The sequence below is a fragment of the Perca fluviatilis genome, chromosome 18, assembly GCF_010015445.1.
Source record: "Perca fluviatilis chromosome 18, GENO_Pfluv_1.0, whole genome shotgun sequence".
Taxonomy (NCBI): domain Eukaryota; kingdom Metazoa; phylum Chordata; class Actinopteri; order Perciformes; family Percidae; genus Perca; species Perca fluviatilis.
Genome location: NC_053129.1, coordinates 30,580,683 through 30,602,570, shown reverse-complemented (window position 1 = coordinate 30,602,570; position 21,888 = coordinate 30,580,683). Strand labels below are relative to the sequence as shown.

The following is a 21,888-nucleotide window of genomic DNA, read 5'->3' as shown; positions in this document are numbered from 1 at the left end:
TGTGTGTGTGTGTGTGTGTGTGTGTGTGTCTGTCTAATGTGGAAATGTTGAGAGTTGATTTTCACCCCTCTCTCAACAAGAGTCTCAGGAGATGGAACATGGTGCTGCAGTGAGGAGCGCGCCGCGCTTCAAGAAGGGAACCCACCTACACACGCACACATACATGCGCATAAACACTAGGGCTGGAGTGTTTCTGGGACTTGCTTACACACTTACCATGTATTTGGGTGGCTTCATATGAATCAATACTCGCTGTAAAGAAGGATATAGGTGATTATAATAATAATAATTTTATAATAGATATTATTATTACTATTATTATTATTATTATTATAGTCTGACAATCAGCAGTTTGCTTCAATACTCAGGTCAAAGGTCATTTCAGCCTGTCAACATTTTGTCCCTGAGTCACTTCACACATTAGCCACAATTTCCACTAATTCCCTCTGAAGCAAATTACAATCAGAGGTGTTGACCAGTGAGACCAATCAGCACGGGTCTCCAGAAACTGGCTGATAATGACCTCCAATCAGACAGCTCTGTTACAACTTGGAGACGGACAGACGCCATTAGAAAATATGAGTTTTACAGATTGATTATAAAAAACTATATATAATAAACAAAATTATGTATTATTTTAGATAAACTACCCAGCAGTCAATTATATAAATTAATCACTGTGTGTATTGTCTGGCTGTGTTAGGGGTTTAGCACCGCCTAATTAGTTTAAAGTAATGCCATTAAACCAGAGCACTGTTCCTCCCACCCCTGAATGCTATGTGAGAGTAGACCCTCCTTCAGCACGCTTTGGAGGATGGTCTGGCAAAGTGAGACTACTGATAATATAATGCAGTTTGGTAACAAAAGTTGTAAAACTGTATTAATTGTATGTTTTGGAACCGAAAACAAGATTCTAAATAAAGTTTCTGTCATGGACATAAATGTGAAGCCTTTTTGTAAAATATATTATGTTTTGTCAGATATAAACTAAAAATTTGTCGGTTCTTGGGCCTCTCCTATTTAATCTCTAAATGCACAACAAATGTTCAGACATTTAAGGAAATTAAAAGCTGAACGAGAGATGCTGATATGCTCCTCCTACAAACATTCAGCAAATTGCAAAGAGAGAGACTTTGAGGAAGTAACAGGAAGTAGATTCTTTATTTTTTAACCTGCATCTGTTCAGTGTCAAAAATTATGTAGGCTGAGCATCCGGCAACATAATATAAAAACATATATAAACATAAATTTAGCAACTCACGAAAGTAAGTGTGAGTCTACAAAGAGGAAGTGACACATTACTCATCCCAGGAAGAAGATTCTTCTTTCACATACACATGAGTTCAGAGCAGAGAAGTGTCTAATAAGGGGAGAACTTCTACTCACCGGGAAAATTCTGGGTTGGTACAATGGGGCTAATAGGGCGTGAGATAGGGAGTGAACAGGCCCTCCATAGACAGGCTCTGGTTCAGAGACTCTGACAGTGAAAAAACTGAGAAAGGACAGAGAAAAAAGCCTCCAATGGTTGAATTCAGATGGATTTAAAGTGTTTTTATTTCTAATAAAGATGCTTCAGGTACTACTTGCAGGTAAGATACATATTAAAATATAGAAATACCAGAAACTGTTATGGTTTCAGTATTTTTGCCTTGTGTTTTGTTACTTCTTTGTAGTTTTCTGTGTTTCCTGTTTTTGTTGGTTATTCTGAATTGTGTATGTTTTGGTTAATTCCTGTGTTCTCTGTTCTCCCCTTGTGTTGTGTCAAGTTTCTGTGTTTAGTTGATTTCATGTTTCCTGTCTGTTTTGATAGTCTGGTTTTCTGTCTTGTCCAGTTTACTTGCTGTGTTTTCCCTCCTTTGTTGATTGTCCTGCCCTGCCCTGATTTGTTTCACCTGTTGTCTCACCTGTTCCTGATTTACTCATCACCTCATGTATTTAGCCTTTGTGTTCCCTTCGTCTCTTGTCAGATCGTTTTTGTCTGTGTCTGCTTGTGTTCTGCCTGTCAGTTTGTATCCTTGCCCTGGTAGTTTGTGTCTTTATCTTGTCAAGTGATTTTTGGGATCTTCTAAGTCTGTGGATTTTCCCCTGTATTTTTCCAGTCTCTGAGCTGCCGCTTTTTGTTGTCATTAAACCTTTTGAGCTCAAACCTGCTGCCTTCCTGCTTCTCTCTCTGCATTTGGGTCCTTTAATCCCCTGCACCCGTCACAAGAACAAAAACTAACTTTACAAATGTTAAAATTTTCGCCACAGTGATTTTTATTTAAAGGAGACAGATTTTCAGGTTTATAATTGGGTTTCTACTAGAACATGTTTACATGCTTTAATATAAAAAAAAGAAAACTTATTTTACTCCTGTCTGTCTGTCTATCTGTGTATAGTGCTCCGTTTTCACCCCTGTCTCTTTAAGCCCCTCTCCCCCCAAAAAAAAACAGTCTGCTCTGATTGGCTTGTGAAAGTAGTTCTCAAGCCGTGGGTGGAGATACTCAGATGCTGGGCAATGTATTGTAATGAGTCTGCATGTGATATAAGAAGGGGAGCTAAATCTGAACGGTTTATCAAATCCCATGTTTTCTGATGGAGGCAGCCCGCAAAACAACTGACCGGGTCATCTTATTTTCCATTGTTTGTGGGTCGGTAGGCACTCCAGATACCCAAATGTTTGTGGACAAGCACTGAAAAAGTGAGTTTTTGATAATATGCCCCCTTTAAGTAAGACAGCCAGAATTTTGTGAAATTTGGAAACAAAGGATGAAACACATTTGCAAACTCAAAATGCATCTTTGCCTCTGATCATAGGCAGCTGGAGGGGCCCTGGAGGGCTCCATACTGGCTAGACTTTCTCTGAGACAAGTTCTACTTGACATGTCATTATCACCTTGGTTAAATGTTGAAAAGTATTTTTTGGGTGAATATTTAACCAAAACTACATTCTTTCCCTTTAAAGTTAAAGCCCTTTGTTTTGCATACCCATTAACCCCAACCCCCTTTACGACTTTTTTTTGTGGTAAAGATAAAATGTCATGGACTGGAAAAAAACACTAGCAGTTGACATTATGAACACAGCAGTTATTTTTCTTTTGAGACACATTTGTCAAAAAACATGTCAAAACATACAGTATACATTTCATTTCTATTAGATTTGCAACAAAACGATTTGCAGCTTTGAGTTTGAAGCAGTTGGGAAGGGTGAACACCTCCAAGATTAATGCTGAGGTACTCTGTTAGAAAACTTTAGGCTGACAGAGAGTTACTGCCACAGATTTCCGATATCTTGGTTCTGTTTCTGTACCTCAAAATGTTAAGTCAAGTTACAACACAGCCTTTTTTGTAATAGTTGTTAGATGCTTGTGTTCTGCTGGCATACATAGTAAGCAGCTAATGAAGAAAGTCCAATGCTGGGACATGAGCACTTCTAAAGCAAACATTAAACAAACAATGTATTAATTACATCACTGGTGTTGAAAATTTTAATTATTTTTAAACTACTTTTTAAATTCTCAAGCCCTCCTCTTCCTCATGTACAGGGGCAGCACACAATTTGTGAGGTAAGGGTTCGAGGGCGAAGCGCACACGTGGAGTCAGATCCAGCTCATCCTCTGAAACTCCAGGAGGAGGAGTGAAACGAAAGTGCTGCAGGAGTGTGGTGAAGAAGATGAAGAGCTCCATCCTGGCCAGACTCTCTCCGGGACAAGCTCTAGGACCTGCAAGAGAGCGTGATGGAAAAGCTTCCTGTCATCTGCCGGTAAACAAGTAATTAACAAGAAGTGATGCCTCTTGCTTGTCTTTTGTGTAGACCCCAGGAAAAATTGTCGGCAACAAAACAGTCCCGCTTAGGGCTATACTGTGTAGATAGGTCTGGCAAATCGAGCCTACTGGGATTTTAGGAATAATGAGGATCCTAAATAAAGAATAATGGTATAGTCACACATGCGCAAAATTAACCAGTGATTAATCAGTGATTACCCGCCTCCCATTGTCTTCCATTCTATGCTAACGAAGGATTTTTATAAGCATCCAGTTTTGAAGCGAATCCAAGTTCAATTTCTGTAAAGTTAACAAGTGAAATCGCAGCCTATAGCAAAGCAATGTCTGTGGTTGATCGGGTTGACCCTGATTGGCTTGTAGTTTTTTAGGAAAGCTGAGCTTGTTGCTGTGCCTAACCAGCAGGTATCGCATCGATGGTCCCTCGCCTGCATTCACGTCAGTGTGACCCTGGTTTAAAGCTCACCAACCTGCAGAAAAAGGCATGAAGGCTTCTCTCTTGACAAACTTCCCGTCTTTGTCCAGGAAGTGAGCAGGATAAAAGCTGTGTGGCCTCTCCCACTCACTCTCATCATACAGGACAGATGTCAGAAGAGGAGTTACTGCGGTCCCCTGTGGACAATACAGAAATTGAAAATATTTTTTTGATAGGTTATAGCATTGTTTTAAAACTCCTTAAAAATGTCTCACATCCAGAAAATACTTTCTACATGTAACAAATGTCACATTGAAAATGACTATGGAGGGCATATTATGTGTTTTATTCAGTCTGACCTTCTTAATGACGTAACCCTGAAAGGTGACATCTTGGGTAGTTCTGTGAGGAAGTGCCATTGGGGCGATGCTGGCCAGTCTCTGTGTCTCATGGATGACAGCGTTGGTGAAGTGCAGGTTCTTCCTGTGCTCGACCTGCACTTGACGACTTCCTATCTCCCTGCTCACCTCTTCCTGGACCTGGTCTGGAAGATGAAAAGCTTTTGTTTTAATGAAAACAATTTACTCACATAGTTTGAGTTGGACTGAATGCTTTTCTGTGAAAGCTCTTTATCTTGTATTTTTAGATACTTGGCAATAAGCAGAAGTTAGCATTATCTTGTAAGCATTTAGCTGAAATTACTGCTGTGCCAAAGTCATTTTCATATGTGAACTCTTGACAGTGTCTCATGCAGAAGACAGGACAGGACAGGCAAGCCCGTAGGCGCAAAGGTCCATAATAGAATTTAATTTTCTTTGTTGTGAACTTTTTTTGTGGGCACACAAAAAAAGTATGAAGATTGCGGTGTTTGCTCTTTCGGCAGAATTGTTCCTTACCTTCAGATGTTTGTTTTCTTTCAGTTTAGCTTGAGTCGACAGAAACATCATCAAACACGCCCACCCACTTACTGTGAGTTCTCACACTTTGAGCTCAATCGGCCATCACCCAGATTTTGTACTAGGGAGCTGGCTGGCTACAGACCGTTTGGTGTCCAGTCCAACGGATTCAGATATTTGAGATTTCACATACAGCTCCGCTGGGTAACGTCTAGGTAATTTCAGGTTTGCATGTGTGAAAGGGTCTTCATAGTAGGGCAGTTTAGTGTAACAATTGGGTATTTTGCGATAAAAGCAAAAATCTCAGCCAGGAAAAACCCTGTTCTATTTATTATGATGGCGATTTGTGTTGATAATGTGATGGTTGGGGTCGGCTGGGGTCCGTTTCAGGAAGGATGTTTAACAAACTCTGAGTGTAACCCTGATCTCTGAGTTGATTTACCCTGAGATGGGAAACTCTGAGTTTTCGGTTCCAGAACAGCTGATTTGACTTGGTTCAATCAACTCGGTGTATGTTCACGCGCGTGCACGACCACTATAAAAAGGCAGCATGAATGGAGCCATGATTCTACGATTCACCATGGTAACAACCACAAACAAATGGGTCGGCGGGAATACTCATGCGCACAAACAGCGAGTGTGAACATACATTTTGTTTAAAAAGCTGCTGCAACAGAGAGAGAATTGGTGTGGGAGATAATTGCTGCTCGAGTCAATGCGTAAGCATTAACAGTGTATTAATTTCATATTTAATCACAGGTAACTTATAATATTAATGGTGAAAACTGAGTCACACTTTTCTGATTGCTCTGCATACAGTGGCTTTACTATTACAGTATGATCCGCTGCTGTTATAAAGAAAACTGCCGTTTGCAAAAAAACGTAATGCAATACAAATAATCTGCTGGGATGTTAAAGCCTGTCCACGTTGGTTGATGTTAGTGAGGACGGATAAGGTATCTACATATCTGATGGTCTGTGATAAAAATACCTCTCAAATCGGTTATGTGGAAATGAAAATACAACTATAGTCGGGACTCAATATCATCTCCCGACATAAACTCTCTGTGAATTAATACAACTTTTTCAACGGGATCGTCGACAAAAGGACATGACATGTTTGAGAATATAAGTTTTATAATCTGCCTAACATAAACCAATACGTTTTTTTATTCATGCAGATAACAAACTGCATTGAAATGCGCCTGATACAGACTGAATGAATGAATGAGGAAATGAGTGAGGAGAAACCTCAAGGTTTCTTGAAGAAAACCTGCTCCCGACCAGGTTAGGTTCACAGACTCAGTTACCATAGTAACTGAGGTTAAGTTACCTCTCTTTCTGAAATGGGCTGGAGTTACCCCTCTCTCTCTGGTTTGATTAACCTCTCTTTCTGAAACAGAAAACCCAGAGTTTCCCTCATCTCAGGGTTAACAAACTCTGAGTTTTCACTAAACCTGCTTTCTGAAATGGGCCCCTGGCTGTGAGTTTTTGTTTATTTTCTCTAGTTTTTTCTGTTAGCTCTATCTCTCCCCCTGTGTCTCTTTTGCTTTCCCTCCTCCCCTCCTGTCTTCTGCCTGCCAGCTGACAACACACACCTGCTGCCAATCCACCATCACCGCTCCCCCGTACACCTGCCACCCCCGCCCCAACATCCATCTACTAACCTCCGACTTCCACCCCCTCATCTCCGCTGAATAGTTGTCTCAGCTTCACCGGAGACACTCACCTTACCGAAAAATCCACTGCACTTAGCTGTCCCTGTGTGTTTCCTTGTCGTACCCTTCTTTGTGTTTGCTTTCACAGTGTTCACTTCCAAGCTTTCCATATCCAGTCAGCTGGCCTCCCCATTCAGTCCTCCTCCCACGGCATCCTGCTTCATCCTGCCTCCGTCCCCGCGTCCAGCCAGCCCCTCCTCGGCTCCTCTGCTTCCCTTCTCTTGTGTCACCTCCTCGGATCTTCGGCCCCGGTTTCCCCGCGCTCCCCTGAGTCCCTCGCCATCCTAGCTTTTGCCCCTGATTTCCTCGCCCTCCTAGGTTTTGCCTCTGAGTCCCACCCCATCCTAGTTTCTGCTCCTGAGTTACTCCCCGATCTATGTTCAAGTTTTCTTGTCAATAAATCTGTTCACTTTTGAGCCTTGCGTTTGAGTCCGCTCTGTCCATCGTAACAGATAAAGTACAATAGCTTGACCTGAATGTTTAATGTAAGCGGTGCACATCTACAGTATAACTCCTTACCCTGTATTTTTGGATACTTGGCCATGAACAGAAGTCCCCATCTCAGTGTAGTTCCAGATGTGTCCGTGCCAGCAGAAAACAGATTCTGAACTGTTATCATGAGGTTTTCATCGTGGAAATGACTGTTGGTAATCCCAGATTTCTGCAGGTAAAGATCAGCACATTTATTCAAACAAATCTCGAACCTAAATATTTTTTTGTTTTGAAAAAGCCTCTTGGAAAAATATCCTAAACCCAACATGGCCATTTGTAATTAATTATGCATTTTTCATCATTTCAAGATGTCGTACTTTCCAAACTCCTCTTAGAAATGTAATCTGATCGACTCCGATTTTTTTGTCTGTGATCTAAACATCTTACTGATTAAAAGGTGAGTATTCATCAAACAATGCGAGTTTGAGGAAGCTGTCAGACGAAGGGAATCGTACTACTGCAAAGGTTGTGGTTTGCATGGTTAAAAAATAAATAATTGATATCTGGCCGAATGTAAGACTTCTGCCAACTTGGAACAAGCAGAACAATATGTTAATATGTAGAGTTTGTAAGAAAGCCATTACTACGGGAGAAAAGTTGTGGGGTGCCTTACCATTTTTGGGGAATATTACACAAGTATTTAAACAGAATAAAAAAAAAGATATATATTTTTTCTTTCTTTCTTTAAAGCAAGAAATGTACTTGTAAATGTATACAAATGCCTGTATTTATTGACCTGCATCTTTTCCTGTAGTGGTAACCAAGACATTTACCCTATATTTATGCTTATTGCATTTGTACTCTTACTTAGAAATGTGGCTGCTAAAGAACACAATGCAACTAGATGCTGTTTACATTCAGCACATTTACACAGATTCCCACTACCCGTCAGCTTCATAAACCAAAATATCAATATTGATAGATATGTTTTTCTTACCTCCAACTTTTGCTTTGGACCAGAAAGCGTCCACAAAGGCCTCTGCACATCTGTGGATTGAGGGTCTCTTTCAACCGATTTAACAGCTGTGAGTTCTGTCTTATACTGTCAGCACCCAATCTGAGGAAGGACCTCCGGTTAGCAGTCCATTTGCAGAACCGTGGGAACATGTTGTACACCTGTCAAAATATAAATATAGCCTATATGTATCATTTTTTTTAAATCAAATTTAACATGCAGTACATTATAGAGACACTCTGCAATAACGACCCATATTTACATTTGATTTGTGGGTGACTATATCGTCGTATGGATTGGAGGACTTGTTAACATTTTATTAGGCAACATAATATAATACAATTTCTTCAGGTGCAATAGTTATTTATATTACTATACTGAAATTAGAAGTTTCACAAAAATATAAAATACCTGTATTGAAGGGGGCACCCCCAAAAGATAAACACGATGCGGTTATGCAATCGACGAGGGATGTAAACTCTGGATCATCATATTCAAATCTGCTGCCATAAACAATGGAGCAGATAATATTAGAGACTGCATACTGTATTGGTAGGGTTGTATCAAAAGCTTCTCCTGTGACAAGGGAAATAGGAAAAAATTCAAATCCTTGCTCACATAATTGTTTATAATACTAAGGTATTTAGACTGACCTTTGAATTTCTTGAGCACTCCAATAAGTTGGTCACATTCCTCAATGATTTTGTCCTCACTCGCCTTCTTGCCCATCCCAAAGTCTCTCAGGTTAGTCAGAGCAAAGCGCCTCATCTCTTTCCACGAATCACCATTGGACCATATAATGCCTGTATGGTTCAACAAAATATGTTAAATACACAACTGAGGGCTGAAGGCTAAACAAAATAAGACAATGTTTAGGGAAAATATATTTTTCCTTTCTTTCCTTACCATGTCCTTTATTATATTCATGCATAATCAGCATTGGATCTCTTTGTCCAAACTCTTCAGCATGATTGACAAGTGCCTCCTTCACCGTCTTGTACCCAGGCCAGGCCACCACTTTCTTTGGTCCCAAATAGACAGTGAACACTGATCCATATTTCTTGGAAAGCTGAGAACAGCATCATAATGTCACGACACGTTTGGATATAGGACACACACAGGAGAAAGAAAACAAGATGAGAGACCTACCGAGGAGGAGCAGAAACAACAAACTACCTAACAAGAAAGCTAAGTTACTCTTATGGCACTTTCTCACGCTTCAGTAATGTGTGGTAGGGTCTCTTGAGGTCAAGCTGCAGCAGGTTCCCGAGTACTGGAAGCGGTCTTGGTCCTGGAGGTTCCTTTCCCTCCTTCTGGGAGCTGAAGCTGGAGGATGAGACAAGGTAGACCAGCAGCAGGACCAGCAGAGCCCCCAACAGGGAGATAGAGCTGGAGGACTGGAGAAAGAAATCTAATATCCCCATGGCTTTAAAAGTGGTCCTAAAATTCCTACTTCACAGACAAAATATGTTTCCTTCTGGAGCCTTTACTTCTGTGAGTGTTCTGTAAAGAGGTATGCCAAAACTTACCCTAAAGTAAACCGCAGTAACCTCCCCACTCCCTGCTGTACTGTGATTGGTCCTTCCTTGTGGGAGTAAAGAGAAGAAGTAGAAAGAATGCTGCTGCTTTTGCCTCTGAGTGTTTGAGTGTGAGTCCTCCCTTTGTAGGTCCAGGTAAAGGGAAACAGCCCCCCAAAAGAAGGGAAAAAGTTCACCGACAGAAACTAGTAAACCACTGTCTTTATCAGCACCATTTTCAGGGTAGAGGGCTTTTTGTTGTTTGAGATTAATGAGATAGGTTTGCACTTTTGTTATCTTTACTGCCATATTAACATTGACATGTGATCAGAAACGGTTGAGTAAGTCAGTCTGTACACAGGTTGAAGGAACAAGTGAGATAAAGTTTCACCCAGACAGGTAACACTGACCCAGTTCAGTTTCTACGCACCACATCTGGAACAAACTCCCAGAAAACTGCAGGTCTGCTTCAACTCTGTTCTTTTAAGTCAACGCGTAGAGACTTTTCTTTTTTAAATCATTTTTTTTTTTTTTTTTTTTTTTTTTTTTTTTTTTTTTTTTTTTTTTTTTTTTTTTTTTTTTTTTTTTTTTTTTTTTTTTTTTTTTTTTTTTTTTTTTTTTTTTTTTTTTTTTTTATAATTTTTTTTTTTTTTTTTTTTTTTTTTTTTTTGTGGGTTTTTTTTTTTAAAGAAAAGTTTTTTTTTTTTTTTTTTGTTTTATTTTTTACCAAAAAGGAGGATTTGATATTTTGCTTGCTGTTCTTTCAATTGGCCAATTATTTCAGTGTTTGAAAGAAGTTATTAAGAACTTACAGTAACATAAAGTATTACCAAAACCCCCTCTACTTTTCTCCCCTGCCTATCTCCATAGGACCGTTCACTCACAAATTTAAGGTTTATTCTAATTCGGGACGTAACGGTATGAACATTTTACATCACGGTTATAGTGACCAAAATTATCGCGGCATTTTTAAAAGTGTGTTCAATATCTTCAGAAAGCACTGATAGGCCTACACAAGCTGAAATACTTTCAAAAAGTGTAACAGTGTTTATTATATTACAAAAATATAGGCAAAAGTGCAACTTTTAACTCCAAAGGAACAAGGGTTCAGCATGTAAACAACTTATTTGTCAGGAACATTTCCAGTAGTGCAGGTTTAAATTATACAAATCCAAACATTCAAGCTAAGACATAAAGAACAATATGTAAACAAATCAAAGAAACACCACTAATTATATACTTGTTTTCTTCATCAAAATTAAAATGTAAAACTGTGCACATGAACACTTTAAAGTAAACCTTAAATAAATAAGACAAAAGTGCATTATGCATTTAAAATAGATAGCCACTATAAACAAATTACAAAAATAACTACAATCATATGTAATCAAATCCAAATGTTCAAGTGTTGATGACATTAAAATAAAAATAATTAAATATGTAAACAAATCAATGGATCAGAACTGATTGTATAATTCTTTCCATCATCAACAAATAAGATGCTGCTGACCTAGCATAATTTATGTACGCATCTCTATTCACTTGAGATTAAAATGTAAAAATGTTTGGTTTAAGTAGTGATCTGAGAGGGGAAACAATGTACCCGCTGGCATTGAATAGTCTCTCAGATGGAACACTGGTTGCTGGGATACACAAAATCTTTCTTGCAATCCTGGCAAGATGAGGCAGCTCTGATGCACGGCCCCTCCACCACACCAGTGGATCATCCTCGGCTGGAATGGATGGCAGAAACATGTAAACCTTGATTTCCTCCTTCACTGTATTTTCTGGGGTGGCTGGAACTGAACCATCTTCAGATCTCTGCTGCCTTGTTGAGGTAATCTTTTTTTTTAGCAACCCAGCCAAGCCTTTCCCTTCTGATGCTGCTGTGGAGGTACTGCTGGTGCTTTGTGGTTCCTGCCTGACTTGTGCAGTTGTCAGCTTCAAGGCCTCCTGGACACAGCTGTCTACTACAGCATTTGGAGGTTCATCTAAAAAGTTAGTTTTAAACCTGGGGTCAATGAAACAAGCCATCTGCATGACATCCTTTGCCTTCTCTGTCTACCTCTTGTTTAAGTCTTCTCTCATTACCTGCTTCATCTGCTTGGTCAGGGCTGGATCCTCGTCATTTTTCTCCAGGACGTCACCAGTGATGTGGTCAAGGACTGGCTTAATGGCTGATGAAGTTGCTCGTGTCTCGTGAGCCAAGCGCATCCATAAACTTGCTCAGAGGTTCAAGGAGCTGGGGCCCGTTTCAGAAAGCAGGTTTAGTGAAAACTGACTTTGTTAACCCTAAGATGAGGGACACTCTGGGTTTTCTGTTTCAGAAAGGGAGGTTAATCAAACCTGAGAGAGAGAGGGGTAACTCCAGCCTGTTTCAGAAAGAGAGGGAGCTTAACCTCAGAGTCAGTTACTATGGTAACTGAGCCTGGGAACCTAACCTGGTCGGAAGCAGGTTTTCTTCAAGAAACCTTGAGTTTCTCTCAGTCTCCTCCCCATGGATGTATTAAGAGAACGTTCCTCCCTCTGACACAGCGCACTTCATTTCAGTCTGTATCAGGCGCATTTTAGCGCAGTTTGCTATCTGCTTAAATAAAAAATAAAAAGTGATTATAAAAAAATTTTGTTCCGAACACGGCATTTCTTTGTGTCGACGATCCCGTTGATGAAGAAGCTGTATGTTATTACTTCGTTAGTTAAACATATGTCAGGAGATGATATTGAGGTCTCAACTATAGATGTATTTTCATTTCCAGATAACTACATATTTGAGCGGTATAGTTTTTCTTCCCAATCTATCAGTTATGTAGCCTACATAACCTTATCCGTCATCACTAACGCCACCCATCGTGGACATGCTCTACATCCCAGCACAATCTTTGTGTCGCTTTATGTTTTTTTGCAAACGACAGTTTTCTTTACAACATAGGCTACAGTAAAGCCACTCACACAGAGCCGTCAGAAGAGTGTGACTCGCTCTGAAACGTGTTTTAAACGTTTTTGTAGCGTTCCCCGTACACAAACCGATAAGAGCTAAAAAGAAATAAATGATTGTAAATCATATTTCTGTTAATGATGGGATTAGTAGTAGTTTACTTTTTCGCCCGCAGGATTGCACCTAAATTAAATTATAGGTGTAGCCTACTACCATTTTTCACCAGCAATATTATAAGTTACCTGTGATTAAATATGAAATTAATACACTATATTAGAGCTTATGCATGGACTCGAGCAGCAATTTTCTCCCACACCAATTCTCGCTATTTTACTGCAGCCGCTGTGATGCTTTTTTAAAATCTAAATACATGTTCAAGTCTATGGTTCAAACTCGCAGTATGTGCGCATGAGTATTTCTGCCGACCAGTTTGTTTGTGGTTGTTGCCATGGTGAATCGTAGTATCATGGCTCCATTCATGCTGCTTTTTTATAGTGGTGGTGCACGTGCTGAACTCTGAGTGAACCTACTCAAATCACCTTTTCTGGAACCGAAAACTCAGTTTCCCATCTCAGGGTAAATCAACTCAGACATCAGGATTAGACTCAGAGTTTGTTAAACCTCCTTCCTGGAACGGACCCCTGGCAGAGTTGCTCCATAACAACTATGTCAGCATCCTTGGGCATCAGATGCCAAACTCCCCTTTCTGCAACTAGTGTCGCACAGACTGCCTGCTGCTGGCTGAGGAAACGCTCAAGCATCTTGTATGTAGATCCCCATCGGGTCACTACATCATGGATGAGAGCCTTCTGTGGCAAGTTGAGGGCAGCTTGCTTTTCTGTCAGTCCTCTCTTTCTCTTCCAGCTCCGTGAGAAGCCTTGGACCAGATGACGACAGGCCCTGACTGCTGTTTCAACTCTCTGAATTTTCAGAGCATTTGAGATGGCCAGGTTCAAATTGTGACCAAATCATCCAAGCCACAGATCTGGGAACTGTTCAAAGGCCTTGATCATGTTGGTTGCATTATCTGTGGTTATGGAGACCAGATCTGTCTTGTTTATCACCCACTCATCCAACATATTTTCAAAAAACTCTCTAATATTTTGAGCTGAGTGATCTTCTGGGAAAAACTGGGTTTCTAAGCAGTATGATTCCAGTTGTCAGTCTTGGGTGACATAATGAATTGTAAAGCTGATGTATGGTAGACCAGCCCCACTTTCACTGGTCCAGAGGTCAGTAGTTGCAGCAAAGAATTCACCCTGAGCCAAACCTTCTACCTTCCTAACATCAGCTTTGACTGCGTTGTACATATTTGGTATTTCAGTCTTTGAAAATAAAATGCGTTAAGGCACTTTGTAATGAGGCACGGCAACCTTCATCCCCCTCAGGAAGCGAGGCCTTGCAACCATCTGGAAAGGCATCATGTCTTTTATGCAATAGGAGATTGCTGCATTTAGGTTTTGAGCAATTTTGGATGCAGGCGCATAAGCAGACTGTCTTTTGAATGCTTGCTCAAGTGTCTGTGTCTCTGATGAACCAGTAGCAGTACTTGGTTGCCCCACTGCATGTCCTCTATGTAAAAAAATAATAGCCATGTCATTATTGTTATTCATTATTATTATCATTAGGCTACCATTCATATCAATATTTATGTGATTTTGCCTATTGCTGTTTTTGTTGCTAAATCAAAAGAAAAGATTGGCTAGTAATGAATTATCTTACAGGACAAATAATGTGTCGTGTTTTCTAAGACACGTGGCTCAGACTGTCACCGTGTGACTAAGTCATTTAAAGTTTTCCAACTTCACTAGAATTAAACGATTTACTGAACTTCGGACAAATATAAATTATGCATTCTTATAGAAATCAAGAAATGCATGCAATGAAATACTGTAGTCTACTACTGTTTAATAAACGCAACTCAAATGTGCATCCATTTAGCTCTGAGGCTAAGGTTAAGAAAAAGTGTCCCGATTAGCTCCATATTCCATCACTGAACGAAAATGTGTATTTTAGGTAGATACTGCTTCTGGTAAGGCTTCTGTTTACAGTTTAAAGTTATCAATAAGTAAGACAGAAGGATCATTGCATTCTCCCTCAACTGAAGTCCCCACACCATGCATTTGAGCTAAAACGTTAACGTTAACTTTCCTTGCATTGGCTATAAAGTTGTGGGTGATGGACACGGATATGAGTCAGGAGATTTGACATATTGCCGCCTTTAGCAGCAACTTTTTTCCTGCACGTTCTGCAGACAGGATAACTATCTTTAATTAACTGTCCTTCAGTATTCTTATAATAACCCAAATATGGCCATGCTTCCGACGTAGTTCTCTTAGAGGGCTGATAAATGTCCTGAGCGCTGTCATCTCCTCCTTCCGCCATGATTCCAACTTTACGAAATGCACGTTTTAGGCAGTGCTCCTGCGTGGCAACTTCAGGAGACTCGGATGAAGCAACATAAATTTAGCAACTTATGAAAGTAAGTGTGAGTCACAAAGAGGAAGTGACACATTGCTCATCCCAGGAAGAATATTCTTCTTTTCTCTTTAACACACATCAGTTCAGAGACTCTGACAGTGAGAAAGGAAGGAGAAAAAGCCTCAAGATGGTTGAATTCAGATGGATTAAAGTGTTTTTATTTCTAATAAAGATGCTTCAGTTTACAGGTAAGAGTACATATAAAATATAGAAATACCAGAAACAAAAACTAACTTTACAAATGCTATAATTTTGCATACAGTGACTTTATATATATATATATATATATATATATATATATATATATATATATATATATATATATATAAAACACACACACATTATTTTAGTCCTACTGTCTGTCTGAATATACCTGTATTCACTCTCTGTCTATAATGCTCCATTTTAGCACCTGTCTCTTTAAGCCCCTCTCCCCAAAAAAACCCAATCTGCTCTGATTGGCTTGTGAAAGTAGTTCTTAAGCCGTGGGTGGAGATACTCAGATGCTGGGCGATATATTGTAATGAGTCTGCATGTGTGATATATGAAGGGGAGCCAAATCTGAATGGTTTGTCAAATCCCATGTTTTCTGATGGAGCTTGGATGCAGCCCTCAAACAACTGACCGGGTCATCTTATTTCACAGTTTGTGGGTTGGTAGGCACTCCAGATACCCAAATGTTTGTGAACAAGCACTGAAAAAGTGAGTTTAATACAGCAGAATTTTGTGAAATTTCGAAACAAAGGATGAAACATATTTGCAAACTCGAAATGCATCTAAAACAAGTTCTCCTAACCATTCCACTACATATGTCGTTTTACTCCTACCCTCATCGGAGCATTTCATAAATTGGTGTCCTTAGCAGTGACAGGAAATATGACCCACTGGAGCTTTTTTTGTTGTCGTATCTAAACGTTATGGTTGCAGTTTTAAAATACATCACTACTATTGTGAAACTGTCATAGTTTGGTTAGGTTTAGGCACAAAAACTACTTAGTTAAGTTAGTAAAAGGATGGTGGTTTTGGTTCAAATCCGTATATTTGTTACGTTACTTCACTCACGGTTACGTACCTGATGCAGAACGTGATGTAGTTTTGTTTGTTCCATAAAGTAAAAATAAATCGCCGTTTATGTTTCTTTTCAAACTGGACACGAACCCCGGTCTCCTACCTCCTTACACAGAGTTTGGAGCTCGTCTTCGTCAACTTACTTTCTTATTTGCTCCTGTCATAATGACTATGGCCACTAGAGGGCGCCATCAACAATACAACGTAAATATATGTCATAAATGCTGCTTGAACAAACAACTTGTTGGGATGTTTTTCAGAGGACAGTCATCTACAACTATCCTCACACCAACTGTCAATGTAAATTTTCCATTTCATTTCATTTCAACAGCAGTGAATGTACAATCTTCCCCCAGCTTTGTTGTCAGAGTTGGAGATGAAGTCACTTTGCCTTGTGAAAATGGGAGACATGATCAGGACAAATGTAACGGTACTTACTGGATCTTCAGTGATTCAGGAAGCACGTTATCATTACTGCTGGTGGACCGTGGGAAGATTGTTGAAAACGCCAAAGCTAAGTCAGACAGACTGAGTGTTACGGAGAAATGTTCTCTGGTTGTAAAGAAGGTCACAGAGGAGGATGTCGGCCGTTACACCTGCAGACAGTTGGAATCAGAACGTGAAGATGCTCACGTTTTCCTGTCTGTTATCCACAGTGGGTATTTATATCATGATTTAACCGCTCAAACTGTCTGTTTAGAACAATATACTGAAACAATACAATAATTATGAATGCAATGATGAAGTTAATTTAACTTTCTCTCATAATATCTCCGTCTTCACCAGTGACTGAACAGAAGGACGCTGATGAGGTGATGTTACACTGCTCTGTGTCGACAGATGATCATTGTAGACACACAGTGGAGTGGCTGTATGAGGGGAAAGATGGAGATATAAGATACACAGATATGCAGAAATCACACTCTGAGTGCTCTGTTAATTTGACATTTCCGACAACTCCTCTCAAACTGAAGCCAAAGTATCATAAATTGTTCAAGTGTGAAGTGACAGATGCTGAGACTAAAAAAGTGAAGCTGTTTCCTTTCAGCCCTCGGTCCTTGGGTGCGAAACCAGGTGAGATTATAATCACTTTAATCTGACATAACTCATAATCTACAATCTTATCTTCATAGGTTAACCATGATATCCTTTCAATTTACTTACTGCAGATGATGAACCTGAAATATTCTTTCTCACCACACAGTTTGTTTGCTTTTGTCATTTCGTTTGTCCAGGTGCACAGACAGCATCTGCAACAACTTCATTACTATTAACAATTGAAAGTGAGAGCAACAAAACAGAGCCTGATATCAGTGATACTTCAACAACAACACAAGGTAGCAACTCAAAATCTTTTCCTTGTCTCGGGAAGTATGAATGTCAAACCAACACATGGCTTTAAATGGAGACACTCGTGTAAGGAAAAGAACAGAAAGTATTAAATATATCTTTATTTTAATGCCCAGGTTGGTTGAGGTTCATCATTGTGTCTGTGGGTTTAACAGTACTCATAATAACTGTTGTGGTGGTCTATATATGGACAAGAGCCAAAGGTGAGAAGATTCACAGATTTCATTTTTATAAACAAGAACATTTTAAAACGTGGATTACAGTATGGAAACTAAAGTCAGCTCTTTTTTTTGTCTTTTCAGGCAACAAAAGCCAGATGGATGGCAATGATGTGAGTTTTGAAACTGAATAATCAAACGCTTGTGTTCAGGCTGTTCTCACGAACCATTCATTCATATAGCTACAAAAAATAATGCACTGTAATTCGTATGTATGCCACGTATCTTTTGCTGTAAGCCCCACATTGACTTCCGCTGTATAAGACTGCGCCGGTCCACGTGGGGAGGAGAGGGAGGAGATCAGGGTGGATGGCTGGGTTCTAAAACACAAGGCTTTCAAGTGGGGGAGTGGAGTTAAAGGGAAGCACAAGACTTTCACCCAGGAAACGGTTGTTCTTGTCTGAGAGTACTACTTAAAGGGCTTTCACACCTGAAAGTCAAGTTATGCAAGCACACTAAAGATCTATACGTGACAAAACTACGTTCTGTTGTCATCACATACGTGAGTTGTGTCTCCCGACAGTTGTAACTGATTGGTTTGTAGACGGGCATCCCCGTCCTTTCGTATTCTCTCTGTGTCAGAGTTTTCCAGCTGGCCGTTGCCCTCCCCGTGCTGCCGCGGCTGTTTTTGTTTTGTAGCGTCTGCTCTGAGCGCTGACACCGTTACCCTCTCTCATGTACACATAAGCACTGAGCTATTCCTTAAAGGAGCTTCCCTGGTTTTATAACACGATGATAGCCTGCCAGAGCTTTCTGTATTTGGTCCGAAAGTCCGAACCATCCGAAAAATGCTTTCACACTAGGAACAAACCGGACCATAGTTCAGTTTGATCCTGAGCAAGACTACCTCTTTTGGTTGGACCAAATTTCTGCCGTTTGGTCCGGACTGGGGTCCAGGGGAGTTTTCACACCTGTAATTTTGGTTCGGATCAAACCGAAAAGTCCGAAAGTCCGGACCAAACCAGGTAGGTGTCTTTTTGGTGTCTAACGGGCCGTCTACATTGAATTCAATTCAATTCAATTTTATTTATAGTATCAAATCATAACATAAGTTATCTCGAGACACTTTACAGATAGAGTAGGTCTAGACCACACTCTATAATTTACAAAGCCCCAACAATTCCAACAATTCCAGTAATTCCCTCAAGAGCAAGCAGTGCGACAGTGGCGAGGAAAAACTCCCTCTTGGGAAGAAACCTCGGACAGACCCAAGGTTTTTGGGGGGGTGTGGCTGTCTGACGAGCCGGTTGGGGGTGTGATGAACAGTGGCGATAGTAGTCACATTAATAATGGAACAGTGACTGGATGTAGCGGGAAGCTGCAGGGTTCAGCAGGACGCAGCATGACATTGCAGGGCATCGCTGAGCTCAGCAGCACCACGGCGACAGCTGCAACCAGTATCTTGGTGCCAACGTTCTCCAAGGAAATACGCTGGGGGAAAAAAGCATAAGGACTCCGCGGCGTATGAACTCCCCAGAAGCTAGGATTAGTAACAAGCATTTCTGGGACGGGCTGCACACAAATAGTAATAGTAATAGTAATAGTAACAGTAATAGAAAGGGAGAGGAGAGAGCAGCTCAGTGTGTCAAAGGAAGGAAGTCCCATTGCAAGTGTAACATATGCAGAGCAGATGTTCCAATCTACTCTTCCACTATAATCAATGAAACTGGCTACACCGAATACCAGAGCAGCGCTTAAGTGGTGCGTATGCTCCGTGGAGATCCACTCTACAAGCGTAAAAATAGGACAGTTTTCTATTTATATATTTAACGTGAGGTGTGTGCAGCCTTTTTACACAGAAATTGATTATAAAGTGTCATTATTTTTATTAAATTAAACCACCGATATACAAGAAACGACTTAATGACTGTCATGAGCGTTTTTGTTTTGAGAGTTTTTGTGTTTGTGTGTTGTTTCCTGCCCCCTGCATCCTTTAAATAACAGCTGACAGTAGATTGACATTTCCCAGCGCTGTGCCGGCTCCAAAAACCGAAGAAACAACAACAATCCCAGAGGGAAAGCTCGCCATGTCTCTTGTGAATCAAACAATCCTACGCCGTGTGGGCGCTGCAGGTTTAGCCCGTTATAAAATACACTCTGCTGCAGTTACAATCTGCAAACTGTCAGTTGCCCATTCACGTTGCCCATTCAATGTAGCCCAAAAATGTTCTGGAGCCGGCGGAAATTCCACCGGAAGTCCGTTACCTTCCTCTTTCTTTGTGTTGCCGTTTTAAACTTTGGTGGATTTGTGAGGACTATGGTTAACTGCTTCTCAGATCTCTGCAGGGTAAATCCAGACAGCTAGCTAGACTATCTGTCCAATCTGAGTTTGTGTGGATTTGCCAGGTCTGCCAAAGCAAGACTATGGCTCACATTATGATCACATTTTTGCCGGCTAAACTCAACTGCTACGGCCTCTGAAAAGACCAGTAGTCATGTGACCGGCCGGCGGTCGCCGTACTTTCTTTGGATATCACACAAATTGTTGTGCATACCTTTCCTTAAAATATCAAACAAACCTGTTCATGAGAACCCGTTGTTGTGTTTATGGTATTTCACTGTTTATTATAAGAATAATTAGTACTGACTGTATTGTTTTGAGTCTAAGTGGCTGCAGCAACAAAGGAGATTTATTTGTTCCATTTGATCTCAGAATCTCCAGTGTGTTGTGTTGTTTTTCACAGGAGCGTCATGATGAAGATGAAGGTACAGTGACCTATGAAAACGTTGGAGAACCTTCTGTTTCTATCAGACTCCACTGATCAACAACTTCAATATCAACTCACCATAAAAATGAGTCCACTGCACTGAAACACCATCTCAAGATCATGTTGGGTTTTATATGGCTGAATGTTTTTTAAAACTGCAGATGTGAAAAGCAAAAAATGTTTCTTATCATATTTCATGTCATAGCTTTTCCTAGTTTGCCTTAGTTGTATCAATGTTTGTACAGAAGAACTAATCTTTAAGTAACTTTTCATTTAGGGTTGATTTAAACATGTTTGCTGAAAGTCGAATATGTTTTCCTAGATTTTGTAGACTAAACTTGAAAAAGCTGAGAGTTTTAATCAAGTCAGTAAGTGTCTTCTCTTTACTGTCAGTGATAATACAATGCAGTCTGGTAATAAATATGTTTTTGGTACCGAAAACAAGTTTCTACATAGACTTTCTGGCACAGACATACTATAAACGTGAAGCCTTTTTGTAAAATAAATTATGTTCTGTCAGATAGAAACTAACTGGGCCTCTCCTAAAGGTACAGAAATTCAAGGAAATCAAAAGCTGAAAGAGAGATGCTGATATGCTCCTCCTACAAACATTCAGCTACTTGCAAAAGAGAGACTTTGAGGAAGTAACACGTCACTCATTACAGGAAGAAGATTCTTTATTTTAACATGCATCAGTTCAGAGTCTCTGACAGTTGACAGCTGAGAAAGGGACAGAGAGAGAGAGAAGCACGATGGCTGAATTCAAATGGATTAAAATGTCTTTATTTGGGATACTGCTTCAGTTTACAGGTAAGAATACATATAATATACACAAATACCAGAAACTTTACAAAATATAACTATAAATATTAGAAATGATAAGTTATTATACAAAGTACATTGTATTAAGTCACTAAGACAGACAAGTCTGCAGTTTGTTTTAAACATGCTGAGTTTTGTGAAATTTGTCAACAGAATGAAACACATTTGCAAACTTCCGATGTATCTAAAACTTTCCTCACACTGTCAGCATAAGAGCATATTCATATTTACTTGTTTACTAATTGTTTACTTTTCATGTTTCTCATCTCTTTCACAGCAGTTACTGGAAAACACCTCTCCTTCACTGTCAGAGATGGCGATGATGTCACTTTGACTTGTGAAAATGTGGTAGATGGTCAGGTTAACTGTGACAGGACTAGCTGGTTCTTCACTAGTTCAAGAAGCAGCGTAGTAGATCTGGTTACTGATGGGAAGATTGTTGAAAGAGACAAAGCTAAATCAGACAGACTGAGTGTTACAGAGAACTGTTATCTGGTTATAAAGAAGGTCACAGTTCAGGATGTTGAAATTATCATAATTTCAGATCAAAC

General features: G+C 40.0%; 1 protein-coding gene and 1 pseudogene across 1 annotated transcript; one reads left to right on the top strand and one right to left on the bottom strand.

Annotated features, from left to right (window-relative positions):
• Window positions 1-2,982: 2,982 nt before the first annotated feature.
• On the bottom strand, window positions 2,983-9,666 carry LOC120546912 (annotated as a pseudogene).
• A 5,530-nt stretch (window positions 9,667-15,196) lies between these two features.
• LOC120546898 lies at window positions 15,197-20,595 on the top strand. The gene is made up of 7 exons (XM_039782151.1): window positions 15,197-15,359; window positions 16,571-16,894; window positions 17,026-17,313; window positions 17,475-17,576; window positions 17,706-17,792; window positions 17,892-17,920; window positions 20,492-20,595. Exons 1-7 carry the CDS (start codon window positions 15,299-15,301, stop codon window positions 20,567-20,569), a joined length of 969 nt encoding a protein of 322 aa, XP_039638085.1. The 5' UTR covers window positions 15,197-15,298; the 3' UTR covers window positions 20,570-20,595.
• Window positions 20,596-21,888: the final 1,293 nt, after the last annotated feature.

What these genes read in the sequence shown, in the direction of transcription:
- LOC120546898 (XM_039782151.1), top strand. Translation starts at nt 15,299, where the DNA reads ATGGTTGAATTCAGATGGATTAAAGTGTTTTTATTTCTAATAAAGATG. An exon ending in GTCCTTGGGTGCGAAACCAG is followed by an intron (nt 17,314 to 17,474) that starts GTGAGATTATAA and finishes TCGTTTGTCCAG; the next exon opens with GTGCACAGACAGCATCTGCA. An exon ending in GCCAGATGGATGGCAATGAT is followed by an intron (nt 17,921 to 20,491) that starts GTGAGTTTTGAA and finishes TGTTTTTCACAG; the next exon opens with GAGCGTCATGATGAAGATGA.